Source organism: Zonotrichia albicollis, chromosome 27 (assembly GCF_047830755.1).
Source record: "Zonotrichia albicollis isolate bZonAlb1 chromosome 27, bZonAlb1.hap1, whole genome shotgun sequence".
In the NCBI taxonomy this organism is placed as follows: Eukaryota; Metazoa; Chordata; class Aves; order Passeriformes; family Passerellidae; genus Zonotrichia; species Zonotrichia albicollis.
In genome coordinates this window covers 2,653,833-2,674,421 of record NC_133845.1, presented here as the reverse complement: position 1 = coordinate 2,674,421, position 20,589 = coordinate 2,653,833, and the positions used below count along the sequence as shown (strand labels likewise).

Below are 20,589 nucleotides of genomic sequence, written 5' to 3'. Positions count from 1 at the left end.
TTTGGCTGACAGAGCTGGGACACCCAGAGCAGCCCCGGTGCCAAATCCAGGAGTGGCAGCTGGGCAGGGCCCTCCTCTCCCTCAGCTCTGAGCTCACCTGGGTGTCACAGACATCTTCCATGGAAAATCCTTTCCTTAGGATTCTTCCTCCTGAGAAGCTGGGAGGCCTCAGGAACAAAATGCAAACATTGATTATCTGCTGCTGTGGAATGCAACAGGTGCATCTGTGATTGGTCTCATGTGGTTGTTTCTAATTAATGGCCAGTCACAGTCAGCTGGCTCAGGCTCTGTCCAAGCCACAAACCTTTGTTATCATTCTTTCTTATTCTATTCCTAGCCAGCCTTCTGATGAAATCCTTTCTTCTATTCTTTCAGTATAGTTTTAATGTAATATATATCACAAAATAATAAATCAAACCTTCTGAAACATGGAGTCAGATCCTCGTCTCTGAGTCAGATCCTCATCCTAAGCTCCCTGTGGACATGGTCACACCTGGGCCGGGCAGGGCTCCCCCATCCACCTTGATCCAGGTGGGTTCTGCATCCTCCCCATGGCTCTGCCTTGTGCCAGCACCCTGGGATGGTGCTCACGGGGGTTTTCAAGTGAAAGAAGAGAATGCTGACTCTATGTTCAGAAAGCTTGATTTATTATTTTATGATACATATTACATTAAACTGTACTAAAAGAATTAAAAGTTTCATCTCAGAAGGATAAGCTAAGAATAGAATAGGAAAGAATGCTAACAAAAGCAGCTGCCTCGGGCTCTCTGTCCGAGCCAGCTGACTGTGATTGGCCATTAATCAGAAACAACCACATGAGACCAATCCCAGATGCACCTGTTGCATTCCACAGCAGCAGACAACCATTGTTTACATTTTGTTCCTGAGGCGTCTCAGCTTCTCAAGAATCAAAAATCTCAAGAAAATGATTTTCACAAAAATATGTCTGTGCCAGCACGCCACTCTCTATTTTAGAGATCTTTTTGTGTGGTTCAGATCCATCTCTGCCATGCCCTGAGTCCTTCATGCAATCACTGGACCTGGAAATCCAGAATTTCTCCAGAATTTCTCCAGAATCTCCATGGCATGGCCTAAATCAGAGCAGAACCTCAAGTTAAAGCACCCTGGCAGCCAACAGCTGAAAAGAGGAATCCAGAGGAGGCAGCTCCAGAAACTGCCTGCAAAGAAACCTGGTTTGGTTTGGGGAGGGAAAAAATCCAGGATTCAACCACAGGGGAGAGATTTCCACAGCTCCTTCTGCTGGGAGGTGTTACGTGGGGAGAGGAGGGGGAGGGAGGCACCCAGCAAGGTTTAAAATAGAGTTTGGTCATTTTATGAATGAGGTGATGTGACACAGTTCCCTGGCAAAGCTGGAGGCTTTGGCGACCCAGAAAACGCTGTTTGGGGAAGGAGCTGCTGTTGGTGCGAGGCTGCAAATCCCAAAGTGTTACGGAGGGGGAGGATCCCACTCCCAGCCAGGGCACTCAGAGATGGGGAGGAGCTGCTGAGGCTCCCAAAACCCCTCAGGGTGCTCAGGGCAGGGCTCGGGGTGATCCTGAGCGGGAATCCCTGACAGGAACTCCCTGAGCTCAGCCAGGCACAGTGGGGGCAGCAGGGCTGGGAAATTTGAGTTTATGTGTCTGACAGCGCAATATTGTTTATTTACAAAGGCCTGGTACCAGGGCAGGGCAGCTCAGGGTAGACCTAAACCTGTTTTGGGGTCACAATCCAGACCCAAATGCACTTTGGGATCTCAATCCCAACCCAAACCATTTTGGAGTCTCCATCCTGACCCAAACCTGTTTGGGGGTCTCAGGGCAGACACAAACCAGTTTTGGGCTCACAATCCAGACCCAAATGCACTTCAGGGTCTCAATCAAACCCAGGCTCACAATCCAGATCTCAAACACACTTTGGGATCTCAATCCAGACCCAAACACTTTTTTGGGGTGTCCATACAGACACAAACCTGTTTTAGGGTCACAATCCAGAGTCAAACATGATTTGGGCTCACAATCCACACCCAAATGCACTTGAGGGTCTCAATCCAGACCCAAACACACTTTGGGGTCTCAGTCCAGACCCAGGGCCTCAATCCAGACCCAAACACTTTACGGGATTTCCATCCAGACCCAAACACACTTTGGGGCCTCAATCCAGACCCAAACACATTTTGGAGTCTCCATTCAGTCACAAACACCTTTTGAGGCCTCAATCCAGATCCAAACATGATTCGGGGGCTTAATCCGGACCCAAAAACTCTTTGGGGTCTCAATCCAGACCTAGGGCCACAATTTAGGCCCAAACACTTTATGGGGTCTCCATCCAGTCATAAACATCTTTTGAGGCCTCAATCCAGACCCAAACATGATTTGGGGGCTTAATCCAGACCTAAATACACTTTGGGGTCTCAATCCAGCCCCAGGGCCTCAATCCAGCCCCAAACACACTTTGAGGTAAAATCCAGCCCCAAACACTTTTTGTTGCCTCCATCCAGCCCCAAACCCTTCCCCAGCAGGGTATAGGAAATCCTGTGGTGCTGCTCGTGGATGAATCTGCCCCAATATTCCCCAAATTTCAGCTTTTTTGGGAAATAATCCCACACCTCCAGCTCCAGACGTGTGGAACAAAGAGCCCCCAGCAGTGCCCACTGCTTCCCTCCTAGCAGGTTATTTATCCAAGCAATTAAAATTCTCTTTTCCCTGTCAGCTGCACCGAGAGGGGCTCTGATCTCAGACTGACGTGGAGGTGAGCAGTGAATCATTTCAAAAACCTGCTACATTTATCTTCATAGGTGGCTGTGTTTCAGCAGAACAGTAAATAACAGCCCCTCTGCAAAAAAAAAAAAAGTCAAATTCAGGCAGAGCTGAGAGATTTCAGGGGATAAAAGGCACTGAAAGTCAAGATTTGACTGAGACACAAAGAATAAATCTATTATGAGTGGGATTTTTTTTTTCACCCAGGTTCATAACAAGTTTTTATTGGTAATAGAAGGCATCCAAATGAGATAATTTTGTAGATAAGAGCTGCTCTGAAGGAAGCAGTGAGAGGAGCAAGTAGCCTGTGGTAGTTATATAAAAAAGCCCAGCTAATTATAAAAATATATTTAGATAGCTCCAAGAAGTTGGTAGGATGAGTTAGATAAATAAGGAACATTCTGTGGAACAGTTTGTTTGCCTTGTCTTCCATGCAAAAAGGAAAATGTGGGTGAATTTCAAGGAGCCAGGAGTGGCATTTCCAGATCCTGATGCAGGGTTTGGGAGGATATTCCTGCTCCCAGCTGCTCCACACCCTCAGTCCCCATTTGGGAGCTGCCACCTCATCCCAGGAATCCACGTGCAATTGGGGATTTTAGTGCCCAAAACTTCCCAAAAATGGATCCCAGCCCCTCTCAGGTGCTGCAAACACAGTGAGAGAACCCTGGGAGAGCAAAGGGATTAAAAAGGTGCAATATTGAATTAAATTGAGGGTTTTTTAGCACTTTAAGGATGAGGAACAGAGTGGGAGCAGTGATAGGATCTCAGGGAGGTCACACAGAACATCCCCTCAGACAATCATAAATATTGCACTGATCATTTCCAGCTCCTGATGCAGGGTTTGGGAGGATATTCCTGCTCCACACCCTCAGTCCCCATTTGGGAGCTGCCACCTCATCCCAGAATTGGGATTGGGGATTTTAGTGCCCAAAGCTTCCCAAAAATGGATCCCAGCCCCTCTCAGGTGCTGCACACACAGTGAGAGAACCCTGGGAGAGCAAAGTGATTAAAAAGGTGCAATATTGAACTAAATTGGGGTTTTTTTAGCACTTTAGAGATGAGGAACAGAGTGGGAGCAGTGACAGGATCTCAGGGAGGTCACACAGAACATCCCCTCAGACAATCATAAATATTGCACTGATCATTTCCAGATCCTGATGCAGGGTTTGGGAGGATATTCCTGCTCCACACCCTCATTCCCCATTTGGGAGCTGCCACCTCATCCCAGAATTGGGATTGGGGATTTTAGTGCCCAAAGCTTCCCAAAAATGGATCCCAGCCCCTCTCAGGTGCTGCAAACACAGTGAGAGAGCCCTGGGAGAGCAAAGGGATTAAAAAGGTGCAATATTGAATTAAATTTGGGGTTTTTTAGCACTTTAAAGATGAGGAACAGAGGGTGGCAGCAGTGACAGGATCTCAGGGAGGTCACACACAACATCCCCTCAGACAATCATAAATATTGCACTGATCATTTCCAGCCAGCACACTTTCCCTTGCTCTTCTTTTTAAAATTCTCCTCCTCATAATTACTGCATCAAAGGATGTTTTCTGCTCTGTGCCTTCCATTCACACCCCAAAGAGAAAGGAAAGCAGTCATTTAAGTGAGGCAGGAAAAAAAAAATCCAACCAAAACCCAACCTCTCTTTGAAATGTGGGGAAAACAAAAGATGAGAGACAAAAGATGAAGAGACTTTCAAGTGAGGAATGATTAAGAAAAGGGAGGAACAAAGATTGAAATGAGTCATGGGCAGGTTGGGACAGGGACTCGGGAGGAGACCTCTCATTTCTGCAGCTGGTTCAAGGAATTCCAGTTCTGGCTGAGATTTTGGGGCAAATTCACCCAAATTTAAATCTCCAACAGTTTATAAAAGCTTTATTTTCCAGGCAGAGGTCAGAGGGGTGGAGGCACCTTTAATCCCTGCAGAACTTTTGCCATCAGCACAGGGCACAGCATTTTCCAGCTCTCAGAATTCCAGTTCTCCTAATTCCATGGAAAATTCCAGCTCTCATAATTCCATGGAAAGTTCTATTTTCACAATTCCAGCTCTCATAATTCCACGGAGAGTGAGGAAAGGAAGGCAGCAAAGGGAAGACTCAGTCCTAGGGGAAGGAGCAGCTGAACAGGGATTTTTGCATCTGCTCAGAGAGCCCAAATCCCAAATTTTGTAAAGAAATTTCAAGCATGGAGTCCCTGGAGGAGCTCTGGTAATTCCAGCTCTCATAATTCCATGGAGGGAAAGGAAAGGGAAAAAGGAAAGGGGAAAAGGAAAGGAAAGGGGAAAAGGAAAGGGGAAAAGGAAAGGGGAAAAGGAAAGGAAAGGAAAGGAAATTTCAGGAAAGGAAAGGAAAGGAAAGGAAAGGAAAGGAAAGGAAAGGAAAGGAAAGGAAAGGAAAGGAAAGGAAAGGAAAGGAAAGGAAAGGAAAGGAAAGGAAAGGAAAGGAAAGGAAATTTCAGGAAAGGAAAGGAAATTTCAGGAAAGGAAATTTCAGGAAAGGAAAGGAAATTTCAGGAAAGGAAATTTCAGGAAAGGAAATTTCAGGAAAGGAAATTTCAGGAAAGGAAATTTCAGGAAAGGAAATTTCAGGAAAGGAAAAAGGAAAGGAAAGGAAAAAGGAAAGGAAAGGAAAGGAAAAAGGAAAGGAAAGGAAAGAGGAAAGGAAAGGAAAGGAAAAAGGAAAGGAAAGGAAAGAGGAAAGGAAAGGAAAAAGGAAAGGAAAGGAAAAAGGAAAGGAAAGGAAAGAGGAAAGGAAAGGAAAGAGGAAAGGAAAGGAAAGAGGAAAGGAAAGGAAAGAGGAAAGGAAAGGAAAGAGGAAAGGAAAGGAAAGAGGAAAGGAAAGGAAAGAGGAAAGGAAAGGAAAGAGGAAAGGAAAGGAAAGAGGAAAGGAAAGGAAAGAGGAAAGGAAAGGAAAGAGGAAAGGAAAGGAAAGAGGAAAGGAAAGGAAAGAGGAAAGGAAAGGAAAGAGGAAAGGAAAGGAAAGAGGAAAGGAAAGGAAAGAGGAAAGGAAAGGAAAGAGGAAAGGAAAGGAAAGAGGAAAGGAAAGGAAAGAGGAAAGGAAAGGAAAGAGGAAAGGAAAGGAAAAAGGAAAGGAAAGGAAAAAGGAAAGGAAAGGAAAAAGGAAAGGAAAGGAAAAAGGAAAGGAAAGGAAAAAGGAAAGGAAAGGAAAAAGGAAAGGAAAGGAAAAAGGAAAGGAAAGGAAAAAGGAAAGGAAGGAAAAAGGAAAGGAAAGGAAAAAGGAAAGGAAAGGAAAAAGGAAAGGAAAGGAAAAAGGAAAGGAAAGGAAAAAGGAAAGGAAAGGAAAAAGGAAAGGAAAGGAAAAAGGAAAGGAAAGGAAAAAGGAAAGGAAAGGAAAAAGGAAAGGAAAGGAAAAGGAAAGGAAAGGAAAGAAAGGAAAGGAAAGGAAAGGAAAGGAAAGGAAAGGAAAGGAAAGGAAGGAAAGGAAAGGAAGGAAAGGAAAGGAAAGGAAAGGAAAGGAAAGGAAAGGAAAGGAAAGAAAGGAAAGGAAAGGAAAGGAAAGGAAAGGAAAGGAAAGGAAAGGAAGAAAAAGGGGGGAAGAGGGAAAAAGGCTCAGTCCTAGGGGAATGAGCACCTGAACAGGGAGATTTGGATCTGCTGAGAGCCCAAGCCCTGAGCTTTTCCCTCAGCTCCCATCTGGCAGAGGGAGACGGATGAGGCAGAGCTCAGCAGTGACAGGGGCAGCTTTATTATGGCACAATAAAGAAATTGCGGAGCCGAAAAGATGAGTTCAATAGAAGCTGCAATCGAGGCTATTTGACTTCTGCTGCGTGCACGCCCCAAAATGATGGTGATGAATCACTCAGGGGGGCTGCTGAAATGTTGTGAACCCATTTAATCCCAAAAAACCAAATAAGAAAAAAAAAAAAATCAGTGTTTGGAGGTGAAAGAACAGGTTAAGGGCAGGCACAGGGGGACATGGGACGGTTCTGGAGTGGAGATTTTCAGAGAAAAGGGATGAAACTTAATAAAGATGGTAGGATTTAAAAATGCCACCAAGAAGGGATTAATCTCCCCCTCATCACAAGGCCCGAGCAGCTGGAGCTGCACCAAACCCATCTCCATAAAACTGGAGAGAAAAGGGTTTTTTCAAAGCCAGCTGACAAAAGGAGAGCACAAAGCTCTCTCCTCTCTGCGCTAACTCAGAGCTGAGGAGTTGCTGCAGCACCAGGAGTGGGCTCTGAACGGAATTTTGGAGAGACAGAAGGGAGGGAGATGTGCTCATTAACATCCCAGCACAACAATAACCCCGGATAATGCAAATTATTGCCAAAGCTCCCGAGAGCTGAGAGAAACGGAGATTCACTCTGGAGCTCCACTCCACCGAGTTTATTCAGCAGCTCTGAGTAAATATCAACAAGAATTTAAAATATTGATCAGGGGAGATGCTCCACGCTGAACAAGCTGCAGGCATCTGGAAACAAACAAATGCTGCAAGAAAGGGAGAGGCTGGGATATTTTGGGGGTTTTTTATTATGGTGAAATGCCCAACTCGATGATTTGCAGCTGTAAACTCCCAGCAGCTGAGGAAAAAAAAGGGGGGAAAAAAAAAATAAATTATTTTCCTGATGAAAGGAAAGGATGGTGGAGTTTTGGTTTGGGATGGGGAGAAATGCAGGAGGGCTCAAGCAGGAAATGCACTGGGAGGCATTTAATAATGGAATAATAAAATTATAAATGGAGTAATGGAATTTTTAAGGCTGGAAAATCCCTTTAAGACCAGTAAATTATAAATATCAACCCATCAGCCTCTTTTTTTTTAACAGTATTTTTAATATGGATATTATATATAATATAGATATTATATATAATACAGATATTATAGATAACACATAATATATATAATATATAGAATTTTCTTGAGAAAACAGATACCTGTTATTATTATTAATACTTTAAAAATTATATATAAAATAGATAACATTTAATATATAATATATAATATATATAATATATACTATGTAATATATATAATATACAAATATATACTATATAATATATATTATATATTATATATAAGAATATATTATATATTATACAAATATATCTATTATATATTATATAAATTATATAATATATAAAAATTATAATACTATATGATAATATATAGTTATATATAATTTATATGATATATAGATTATATATTCTATTATATATTATACAAATTATATATATAAAATGTTATATATTTTATAGATAATTTAAAAAATATTAATAATAACAACAGGTGTCTGTTTTCTCCAGATTTCCCAAACCAACATTTTAACCCAGGCATATGCTCAGTGTTAACCCAAGGCTCTTCCCCATTTAATTCTGGATCACACTTTGAAGGAAACTCATCCAAATTTTTAAATTTTTTTCCATTCTGGGAGTTCTGGGCCCAGCTCTGATGGGAAATATTTCTCCCCAAAATGTTCAGCCCAACTGGCAGAGAATTCATGCCAAGGACTGGACAACTTCCATCCTCCACCAGGCTCCCATCAATATTTTGAAATAAAACCTAAAATCCATTGAGGATTTGACAAAAACAAGGGGAAATCATGGATATTTTCCAACAAATACCAAAGGGATCTTTGCTGTGAAAAGAAATGGATTAAACCATTTTTATCATTTAGGGAGGTGGATGGACAGAATTCCACCCTGATTGCTCAGAACCCCCTGGAATCATGGAATGGTTTGGCTGGAAGGGACCTTCAAGCTCCTATAACCCAAATATGACCCAAAATCGACTCAAAATGACTCAAAAAATGACCCAAGAATGACTCAGAAGATGACCCAAAAATGACTGAAAAATCACCCAAAAATGACTCAAAAATCACCCAAAAATGACTCAAAAATCACCCCAAAATGACTCAAAAATCACCCAAAAATGACTGAAAAATCACCCCAAAATGACTCAAAAATCGCCCAAAAAATGACTCAAAAATCGCCCAAAAATGACCCCAAAACTACCCAAAAATGACTCAAAAATCACCCAAAAATGACCCAAGAATGACCCAAAAATGACTCAGAAGATGACCCAAAAATGACTGAAAAATCACCCAAAAATGACTGAAAAATCACCCAAAAATGACTCAAAAAATGACTCAAAAATGACTCAAAAATGACCCAAAATGACCCAAAAAATGACTCAAAAATGACCCAAACCCCACCTGCACTGACGCCCTGAATCCCCCTGCCTGAGGAGAGACGAATTCCAGGATTTGGGATGAGCAACAACCCCAAATCCGCAGCCCAGCCCCAGCTGGGATTTCTCTGGAGCTGCTGAGGGTTTTGGAATCATTTATTTACAGCAAGGCAGTAAAGGGAATATATAAAATAACATTTAAACAGGCAAAACACGGAGAGCTTCATTAGGAAAGTGCAACAGAGCTCAGATCACCAATTATAATAAAGTAATAAAGAAATCTCTCAAGGAGCTCCATGTTCATAATGCAGACAGAGAAGGGAAAAAAAAAAGAGAAAAGCTCCCAAGGTTTTGTGAATAAAACTGATTTTTTTTTCTATTTTGGTGTTGTTTTAATTGATTTATTTTTGTCATCACCTTCCAGGGAAGGGAAAGACAGGAATGTCACCAAATCCAAGGATTCAGGGGGAGCAGCCTCTGCTCAGAAATCACCAAAATCTCAGCACAGATGTTCCCTGCTCCAAAATTCACAGCTGAGTTTTAATTTCATTTCTCTTTTCCAGTTCTGGGTGGGTCCCAGAGGAGGGAAAAAGATCCAGCAGGAAAATGGGGATGCAAATAAATATTGAGGTGAAATATCACAGGGAAGGGTTCTACACCAACCTTCAAAACCAATTTCCTTTTAAAAATAACAATTAATTAATGAGATAAATTAATTAATTTAACTGAATGATGGTTCTGGTTGGATTTAAAAGGAGAAGGAAGCCAGAAATTATTTGGGATTGAGAGCAGCACTCCCTGCTCAGGCTGCACTGTCTCACAGCCAGTTCAGCTCCTCTGAACTGCTCCGAAATTCATTAAATTGCTCTGAAATTCATTAAAATTGCTCTGAAATTCATTAAAATTGCTCTGAAATTCATTAAATTGCTCCAAAAATCATTGAATTTCTTTCTGTGACCAGAAATTCCTTAAAAAAAGGGCAGAAATTCCCTTTCTGGTCTCACCTGCCAGGGGTGTGCAGGACCCACCAATTCCTGCAGGAACAAGGGGGGATCTCTTTTCCTGTACTGGGTGCTCTGCCAATTCATTAATTAAGTAATTAATTAATAATTCATTAGCTCCGAGCAGCAAAAAAATACAATCAAGGTACTTCAATCTCTGGAAAAATTTCCTTTTCCGTCATTTACCTTTCAAACCCTTCAGGTAATTACAGCCAAACCACCCCGAAAAAATCCACCAGACAAAGCTGATTTTCCTTTAAGCTTATTTAATGATATTTGAAACGCTTAAATTTTCTATTTCCCAGGTCCTGAAAACAGATTTCTCTTTTTTTTTTTTTCTTTTTAAGTGACCGATATTTAATTCCAGAAACATACAACCCGATCAGCTAAGTCATAAAAGAGCTATTTTACAAACATACATCTGGATAATTAGAACAAATAAAGTCTTTTTAGACATTCAAACATGATCAGTAAAAATACAGGATTATTAATAAAGATTTTTGTGTATTTTTTTTTTTTTAAAGAATACTTCCAGATTTTTTTTTTTTCTTCTTCTTCTCTTTAAAGTAAATCTCTGTTAAGAGTACATGATTGTATGTTGTACAAAGAAAATAAAAATATTCTAGGATGAAGAGAGCTCCACAAGACTTAATTGGAAATAAATCAGTGTTTTGGCTGCAGGATCCCTTTTGCAGTACATCTGCTTGTCAGTTGGCACCTTTGGGGAAGGAATCCAGGGATTTTTTGGGGAACAGGCAGAAAAAAACCGGATCCAGGAGAATGAAATCCAAGAGCAGGGAGATTTAAATCAGAATACCCCATTGGAAATAATGGAATTTTAAATTTGATAGCAAAATAGCCAATCTGAAATGCTGGGATTTTAAATCAGAATATCCAATTTGAAATGCTGGGATTTTAAATCAGAATATCCGATTTTAACACTGGAATTTTAAATCAGAATATCCCACTTTAAATCAGAATATCCGATTTTAACACTGGAATTTTAAATCAGAATATCCCATTTGAAACACTGGAACTTTAAAGCAGAATATCAAATTTTAAATCAGAATATCCAATTTGAAATTATGCAATTTTGAATCAGAATATCCAATTTGAACACTAGAATTTTATATATCAGAATAGCCCATCTGAAACACCGGAATTTTAAATTAGGATATCCCATTTTAAGCAGTGGAATTTTAAATCGCAATATCCAATTTGAAACACTGGGATTTTAAATCAGAATAACACTGGGATTTTAAAGCAGAATATCCAATTTGAAAGACTGGGATTTTAAATCAGAATAGCCACTTTTAAACAGTGAAATTTTAAATCAGAATAACCAATTTTAAATCAGAATATCCAATTTGAAATACCAGAATTTTAAATCAGAATATCCCAATTTAAACACTGGAATTTTAAATCAGACTATCCAGTTTTAAACAATGGAATTTTAAGTCAAAATATCCAATTTTAACACTGGAATTTCATATCAGAATAGCCAATTTGAAAGACTGGAATTTTAAATAAGAATATTCCAATTCAAACAGTGGAATTTTAAACCAGAATATCCAATTTAAAATACCAGAATTTTAAATCAGAATATCCAATTTGAAACACCAGAATTTTAAATCAGAATATCCCAATTTAAACACTGGAATTTTAAATCAGACTATCCAGTTTTAAACAATGGAATTTTAAGTCAAAATATCCAATTTTAACACTGGAATTTTATATCAGAATAGCCAATTTGAAAGACTGGAATTTTAAATAAGAATATTCCAATTCAAACAGTGGAATTTTAAACCAGAATATCCAATTTAAAATACCAGAATTTTAAATCAGAATATCCCAATTTAAACACTGGAATTTTAAATCAGAATATCCAATTTTAAATCCGAATATCCCATTTTAAATCAGAATATCCAATTTTAACACTGGAATTTTAAATCAGAATATCCCATTTGAAACACTGGATCTTTAAAGCAGAATATCCAATTTTAAATCAGAATATCCCATTTTGAATCAGAATATCCCATTTTGAATCAGAATATCCAATTTTAACACTGGAATTTTAAATCAGAATATCCAATTTTAAATGAGAATATCCCATTTTAATCAGAATATCCCATTTTGAATCCGAATATCCCATTTTAAATCAGAATATCCCATTTTAACACTGGAATTTTAAATCAGAATATCCCATTTTGAATCAGAATATCCCATTTTAACACTGGAATTTTAAATCAGAATATCCCATTTTAAATCTGAATATCCCATTTTAAATCAGAATATCCCATTTTAACACTGGAATTTTAAATCAGAATATCCCATTTTAAATCAGAATATCCCATTTTCAATCCGAATATCCAATTTTAAATCAGAATATCCCATTTTAAATCAGAATATCCCATTTTCAATCCGAATATCCCATTTTAAATGAGAATATCCCATTTTAAATCAGAATATCCCATTTTAAATCAGAATATCCCATTTCAAGCCCAGCCAGGTGCTGCCTGAGCTTTGCACCCCCCTGACGCCACCAGGGCAATCTGGGATCTCCTGCAGGACAAGGCAATTCCCATTCCAGAAAATTCCATCTTCAGCTTTTGCCCACGAGCAGGAGGGAAATGAGCCCTCGGGAAATGTTCTTATTTCCCATCCTTGTTCCCAAACCAAGAAATCCTTGTTCTGTTTGGGGAAGGGGGGGAAAAAATAAATAATAATTTTGGGATGAGAGGTTGGGACAAAAAAACTCCAGAGAAATGTTTGGATAAGGGCATGCCCAACCAATCAGGGGGAGATGAAAATGAAAATCCCATTTGAAAATAAAGGGGGAATCTCAGGGCTTCAAGGAGGAAATAACAGTGGGAATCCTGGATGGTGCATTGTGAGCTCCGGCCTGAGGGGTGGGGTGTGCCAGGGAGGGAAAGGGAATTTGCAGGGGAAAGGAATTCCATGGGAATTACCTGGGAAAGGAATCCCATGGGAAAGGGAATTCCATGGGAAAGGAATTCCATGGGAAAGGAATTTCGTTGGAAAGGAATTCCATGGGAAAGGAATTCCATTGGAAAGGAATTCCATGGAAAAGGAATTCCATGGGAAAGGAATTCTCTGGGAATTACCTGGGAAAGGAATCCCATGGGAAAGGGAATTCCATGGGAAAGGAATTTCGTTGGAAAGGAATTTCGTTGGAAAGGAATTCCATGGGAAAGGGAATTCCATGGGAAAGGAATTCCATGGGAAAGGAATTTCGTTGGAAAGGAATTTCATTGGAAAGGAATTCCATGGGAAAGGAATTCCATTGGAAAGGAATTCCATGGGAAAGGAATTCCATTGGAAAGGAATTTCGTTGGAAAGGAATTCCATGGGATAGGAATTCCATGGGAAAGGAATTCCATGGGAAAGGAATCCCATGGGAAAGGAATTCCATGGGAAAGGAATTCCATGGGAAAGGAATCCCATGGGAAAGGAATTCCGTTGGAAAGGAATTTCGTTGGAAAGGAATTTCGTTGGAAAGGAATTTCGTTGGAAAGGAATTCCATGGGAATTACCTGGGAAAGGAATCCATGGGAAAGGGAATTCCATGGGAAAGGAATTCCATGGGAAAGGAATTTCGTTGGAAAGGAATTCCATGGGAAAGGAATTCCATGGGAAAGGAATTCCATGGGAAAGGAATTTCGTTGGAAAGGAATTCCATGGGAAAGGAATTCCATGGGAATTACCTGGGAAAGGAATTTCGTTGGAAAGGAATTCTCTGGGAAAAGAGGCAAAAACGTGAATTCACAAACTCACTGCCAGCTCTCCACTGCTGCCACAAGCACCTGAGGTGACACCTGAGGTGACACCAGAGGTGACACCAGGGACCACCACAGAATTCTGTAACCTGGAGAGACCCAGCCAGGATTTTGTGTCCAACCACAACCAAAGAGCCGGAACCTCCCCAAACCCCACCTGTGCTGCCCTTCCAGAACTTTCTTCCAAAGCCACACGGAGCTCCCTCTGCCCTGGAGCTCCATGGAAGATCTGGGAACCTTTGAATCACTTCAGACCCTTTAAGGTCACCACAACTGCTCCTGGATTTGGAGTGGGAGGGGAAAATGGGTCCAGCCCCAGGTCTGGGCTGTTCTCAGTTCCCTCCTGGCACCATTCCAGGCTGAGGGAATTTGGAGGTTTAAAATCCAGGGAATTGAGGGGCTGAGTGCTGGGTGAATACTGACAATAATCCCACACAACAGGAATTGGTGCATCCCAAAAAAAAACCCCAGGGAGCTCCTGGCAGTGGTGACGCTCCTCAAACAACAGCAATTCCTCCCTTCCCTCCCTCCAAGGGCTCCTGGCTCCAACTCCCACACCAAAACCCCCTCTGCTGCCACCTGAATTTATCCTCCCAGGATTTTGGGGGAAAAACAACAACAGTGACACTGGGGACAGTTTGAAGCACCCTGTGCCAAGCAGGACAGTGAAATCCCCTCTGCTGCCACCTGAATTTATCCTCCCAGGATTTTGGGGGAAAAACAACAACAGTGGCACTGGGGACAGTTTGAATTCCACCCTGTGCCAAGCAGGACAGTGAAATCCCCTGAATTCATTTCCCACAGGATTCTGGGGGGAAAACAAGAGCTGGGATTCCTCTGACAGGGACAGAGGGGATTTCTTGCCAGCAGTCAAGAAATTTGGCTCCCTTAAAGAGCTGAAAATCTGAAATGAGGGTGTGTTCCTCACACACGTGGCAGGAGCAGCCCAGTGGCACTGGGGACAGTTTGAATTCCTCCCTGTCCCAAGCAGGACGGTAAAATCCCCTCTGCTGCCACCTGAATTCATTTCCCACAGGATTCTGGGGGGAAAACAAGAGCTGGGATTTCTCTGACAGGGACAGAGGGGATTTCTTGCCAGCAGTCAAGAAATTTGGCTCCCTTAAAGAGCTGAAAATCTGAAATGAGGGTGTGTTCCTCACACACCTGGGACAGTTTGAATTCCTCCCTGTCCCAAGCAGGACACTGAAATCCCCTCTGCTGCCACCTGAATTCATTTTCCAGAGGATTTTGGGAGAAAAACAACAACAGTGGCACTGGGGACAGTTTGAATTCCTCCCTGTGCCAAGCAGGACACTGAAATCCCCTCTGCTGCCACCTGAATTCATTTCCCACAGGATTCTGGGAGGAAAACAAGAGCTGGGATTCCTCTGACAGGGCCAGAGGGGATTTCTTGCCAGCAGCTAAAGGGAAAATGTTTGTTTTAGAGGAGCAGGAGGATCCTGGTGCTGTGCAAAGCTCCGAGTGTCCATGGGATGTGCAGGATGCTCAGTTTGGCTCCCTGAAAGAGCTGAAAACGTGGCAGGAGCAGCCCAGCCCAGTGACAACGGGGACAGCTTGAACCACCACAGTAAAAATTCATTTTCACCCTCATTTGACAGAGAAAAGCAGGAAAACAAAGAGATACCTCAAGGGGCAGGGCGTGGATCCAGAACTCCCTGCTGTCCTGTGTGAAATCCAGCCCAGGGGATGGGAAATGAATGGAATTGGGCTCAGGCTGTCACCCCAATTCCCACCCTGGCAGGATCCCCACCAGGACACGGTCACCAATCTCCCTCTCATTGGCACGAATGATTTCCAAAAACAAAACAAAACAAAAAAAAAGCAAAATTCCACAAAAACCAACCCCAAAAAAAACCAACCCCAAAGCCCACCCCGAGCCCTCAGCAAGACATACTCCAGGTACTAAAACTTACTGGCCCTAAAATCAGCAGTACCTGTGGCCAACTCCACGGCAGCCCTTGTTCATTCAGTAGTGAATCAGGGGCACAGCTGCCCCACATCTTTGAAACACTTCTGGGTTTGCATTTTTCATCTTTTTTTATCTTTTTTTTTTTTACGATCCAGAGAAGAGTTACAAAAGTGCTGCAGGTCCAAGTATTTTTTTTTTTTATCACTTTACAAAGGAGACAATGATCAAAGCCAACAAAGTCAAGGAAAAAAAAAAAAAAACAACCCAAAATTAAACCTTTTTCTCCTCTCCCAGCAAAGGAATGGGAAAGGGGAAAAGGAAAATTTGCCCATCTCAAGTGCCTGGCTGTTTAGTGCATGGAAAATTCCTGTGGTGACACGAGCAAATCCCATGCAGTTGGGTGGATACAGACAAATCCCAGCCACAAATTCCATCCTAACACCTTCACGAGCAGCTCTTGGTGCCAGCAGGGAGTGCAGAGTCCAGTCCAGTGAGGAATCACCTGCACACAGATCCCCCCCGTCCCCTCACCAGGCAGGGTGGGCCACAACTGTCACTACCCAAAAAAATAGAACAACAAAAAAAAAAAAAAAAAAAAAAAAAAAAAAAAGGCAGATTAAAAAATTAAAATGTGCTTTTGATACACGGAATGAAAGTCAAATAAATACATTGATTTTTTTTTTCTTTTAAATGTCTAAATACATTTTTTTTTTATATCCTACACCCAAAGCTCTGTACATTTGGTTTGGTTTTTTTTTTTTTTTTTTTTTTTTTTTCCTGTTCTGAAAAAAAAAAAAAAATTTGAATTTCTGGTAGCAAGGAGAGGAGCAGAATAGAATAGACTCCCTCACTGACAAGATAGTGCAGATGCCCCACAGGAAAAGCACCCCATGCCCACTTTGCTAGAGAATGGTTCTGTTTGGATGCTCCAAACCCTCATCCCAGAGTCCACAGGGGAGACAGCGGGTGCTGGGTCCTGATTCTCTTCCTCCAATCTTCAGCCACTCCTGGAAACACGACTAGCTTTTGTCTGGAAAGGGAAGAAAAGGGAAAAAAAGGGGAAAAAAAAGGGGAAAAAAAGGGGAAAAAAAGGGAAAAAAAAGGGGAAAAAAAGGGAAAAAAAAGGGGAAAAAAAGGGGAAAAAAAGGTGGTGAGAGAGGAGTGAGTGGCGTTTCTGAGCACTGCACAGGCAGAGCTGCTCACTGAGAGCTTCACCCCAGCCCCTGCTCAGGTGGCACTGTCACATTCTCTGAAAAATCCCTTCCACAGGATTTCTGCTCCTGGGAAGCTGAGAAACCTCAGAGGAAAAGGAAAACAATAATTATCTGATTGCTTCTCCTTTGGAATGTGTTTGCACATCGTTCATTCAACATGGGAATTGTTTTTACTTAATGACCAGTCATGGTCAGGCTGTGTTGGACTCTGAGGAGTCACTCACGAGTTTTTCATCATTATCTTGTTAAACCTTCTAAAATCACCAAAATAAAAGCGTGAAACCAACGAGTCCATTTTTGGGTGGGTTTTGTCTGCCCTAAATGTCCCAGAAGGCCCTTCAATAAACAGAACTGGTTTTTATTCTTTTAATCCTGCCTGGCCTCTGTTTTCGGGTGGCCCAACCAGTGGATTTTGTGCTCTGGGAATATCCACTTTGAAACACTGGAATTTTAAATCAGAATTTTGGGGTCCCACCTGAGTGCTCTCCTGAGGAGGCTGAGCCAGCCAGCCCCTGGCGCCGCAGAACGCTGTAATCCTCCTCCACCTCCTGCAAAACAGCCCCAAAATATTTATATTTTCTGTCTATTTGAAAGAGATTATATGATATTTAATATTAATGCTGCTACTACTACTACTGACAATAATAATAAATGATATTTAATAATAGTGTATTGTTATATTCTTCACAGATTTGTAACCTGGATCTCCGTTTACCAGGCACACAAAGAGGGTTTCAAACAAACAGGAAAAGAGAAATTTCACCACTGCAAAAACCCAACTGGAGTGAGCCCCCTCAACTCCTTCACCAGCAGCTCCGTTTGCATGAAATATTCTGATTTCAGTGAAATTCAAGGCTGGCTACTGGATGTTTCACATATCAAACCTTCTGTAGTTATTCTGCAAAGAGAATCCCTGTCCCATGCAAAAATAATTTGGAATATATTGGAATATATCTGGAAAATAATTTGGACTATATTGGAATATAGTTGGAAAACAATTTGGAGTGTACAGAGCCTGAAAGCCTCAATATTGGTCTGATATATCCTCGGTGCAACTCAGAATCTTCATTTGATACCTCGAGTAAATTATTATTATTATTATTATTATTATTATTATTATTATTATTACATACTAAAATAAATATAAATATAAATATAAATAAAAAAATAAGAAAAGCAATGCACCTTTAGATGATAATAATACTATATTATGTAATAATATATATAATATATATAAAAATAATACTATATATTATATATAATTATATAATAATACTATATATAATAATATTATAATAATAGTTAAATTGTAATTATACATATTATAATTTGAAATAATATTATATTATTATATAATATTGATTATATTATATAATTTTATATATTATACTGTATTATATATAATTATATTATATATACTGTATATAATTACATAATAATACTATATATTATAATAATATCATAATACTTTTTAAATTATAATTATGAATTACAATTATATTATTCTATCATATTGATATTATTAATGATAATAAATATTATTATTTTAAAAACCCAATAAAAATAAGAAAAACAATGCACATTTAGATGATAATAGTAATAATAATAGTAATAGTAATAATGGTAATAGTAATAGTATAGTTATAGTAAGAGTATAGTTATAGTAATAGTAATAGTAAGAGTAATAATAATGATAATTTTTAAATTATAATTATAAATTACAATTATATTATTCTATAATATTGATATTATGAATGATAATAAATATTATTATTTAAAAAACCCAATAAAAATAGGAAAAACAATGCACATTTAGATGATAATAGTAATAATAATAGTAACAGTAATAATAGTAATAGTATAGTTATAGTAAGAGTATAGTAATAGTAACAGTAATAGTAATAGTAATAATAATGATAATTTTTAAATTATAATTATAAATTACAATTATATTATTCTATAATATTGATATTATTAATGATAATAAATATTATTATTTAAAAAACCCAATAAAAATAGGAAAAACAATGCACATTTAGATGATAATAGTAATAATAATAATAGTAATAGTAATAATAGTAATAATAGTAATAATAGTAATAGTAATTGTATAGTTATAGTAAGAGTATAGTTATAGTAATAGTAATAGTAATAATAATGATAATAATAATAATTTTTAAATTATAATTATAAATTACAATTATATTATTCTATAATATTGATATTATTAATGATAATAAATATTATGATTTAAAAAACCCAATAAAAATAAGAAAAACAATGCACATTTAGATGATAATAGTAATAATAATAGTAACAGTAATAATAGTAAGAATAGTAAGAATAGTAATAGTAATAGTATAGTTATAGTAAGAGTATAGTTATAGTAATAGTAATAGTAATAGTAAAAGTAATGATAATAATAATAATTTTTAAATTATAATTATAAATTATAATGATATTATTCTCTAATATTGATATTATTAATGATAATAAATATTATTATTTAAAAAACCCAATAAAAATAAGAAAAACAATGCACATTTAGATGATAATAGTAATAATAATAGTAATAGTAATAATAGTAATAGTAATAGTATAGTTATAGTAATAGTATAGTTATAGTAAGAGTATAGTAATAGTAATAGTAATAGTAATAGTAATAATAATAATAATGATAATAATAATAATTTTTAAATTATAATTATAAATTACAATTATATTATTCTATAATATTGATATTATTCATGATAATAAATATTATTATTTAAAAAACCCAATAAAAATAAGAGAAACAATGCACATTTAGATGATAATAGTAACAATAGTAATAATAGTAATAGTAATAGTATAGTTATAGTAATAATATAGTTATAGTAATAGTATAGTTACAGTAAGAGCATAGTAATAGTAATAGTAATAGTAATAGTAATAGTAATAGTAATAGTAATAGTAATAGTAATAATAGTAATAATAGTAATAGTATAGTTATAGTAATAATGTAGTTATAATAATAGTATAGTTACAGTAAGAGCATAGTAATAGTAATAGTAATAGTAATAGTAATAGTAATAATAGTAATAGTAATGATAGTAATGATAGTAATAATGGTAATAATAGTAGTAATAATAATAATGGTAATAATAGTAGTAATAATAATAATAATACTAATTTTGAAATCCCACTAAAAATCCCAAAAGCCACGCACCTTGAGCTTCTCCAGGGCATCCTGGATGTTGTGGATGTACTGCAGGAGCTGCACGCGGCTCTGCAGGGGGAGCTGGGGGCTGCCCGGGAAGGGACAGGGCTCCTCCAGGCCGGCCCAGCGCAGCTCCTCGGCCAGGGGCGAGCTGGCCCTGGCCCTGGCCCTGGCCCTGTCCCTGCGGGGCTCCCTGGGGGACAGCGGCTGCTGCTGCTGGAGACAGCCCGGCACAGGCGGCCGGTGCGCGGTGCACTGCAGCACCAGCGCCGACACCTCCTCGTCCGTGGAGCTCTCCTGCACCGCCCCGTATCCATCGAGGATCAAATAATTTCCTGCGGGGACAATGGCAGTGGGGCTTCAGGGGGTTGGAGGTCTTTAGAGGCAGAATGGGGATGTCCCATAGCCCAATTCCTGAGAAAAGGAGTTCCAGAGCCCATCTCCTGAGAAAAGGAGTCCCAGAGCCCATCTCCTGAGAAAAACCAAATCATTTCCTGCAAAGACAGTGGGTTTCAATTCAACAGTCCCCAAAAAGCTTCAAGGCTCAGGGG

At 39.1% G+C, this 20,589-nt stretch overlaps 1 protein-coding gene across 13 annotated transcripts in view; it reads right to left on the bottom strand.

Moving 5' to 3' along the window:
• Positions 1-10,188: 10,188 nt before the first annotated feature.
• ARHGEF12 (Rho guanine nucleotide exchange factor 12) overlaps positions 10,189-20,589 on the bottom strand; it is a 105,773-nt gene continuing 95,372 nt past the window's right edge. For 5 of the 13 annotated variants that reach the window (XM_074527825.1, XM_074527826.1, XM_074527828.1 and 2 more), the window contains 3 exons: positions 20,048-20,373; positions 17,315-17,387; positions 10,189-16,655 (listed from right to left, as the gene is read on the bottom strand). In XM_074527825.1, the coding sequence (XP_074383926.1) occupies positions 16,645-16,655; positions 17,315-17,387; positions 20,048-20,373 (410 nt within the window). In that variant the 3' untranslated portion in view covers positions 10,189-16,644. The remainder of the gene's footprint in view (positions 16,656-17,314; positions 17,388-20,047; positions 20,374-20,589) is intronic. The other 8 variants (XR_012577065.1, XR_012577067.1, XR_012577066.1 and 5 more) reach the window with 8 other exon arrangements.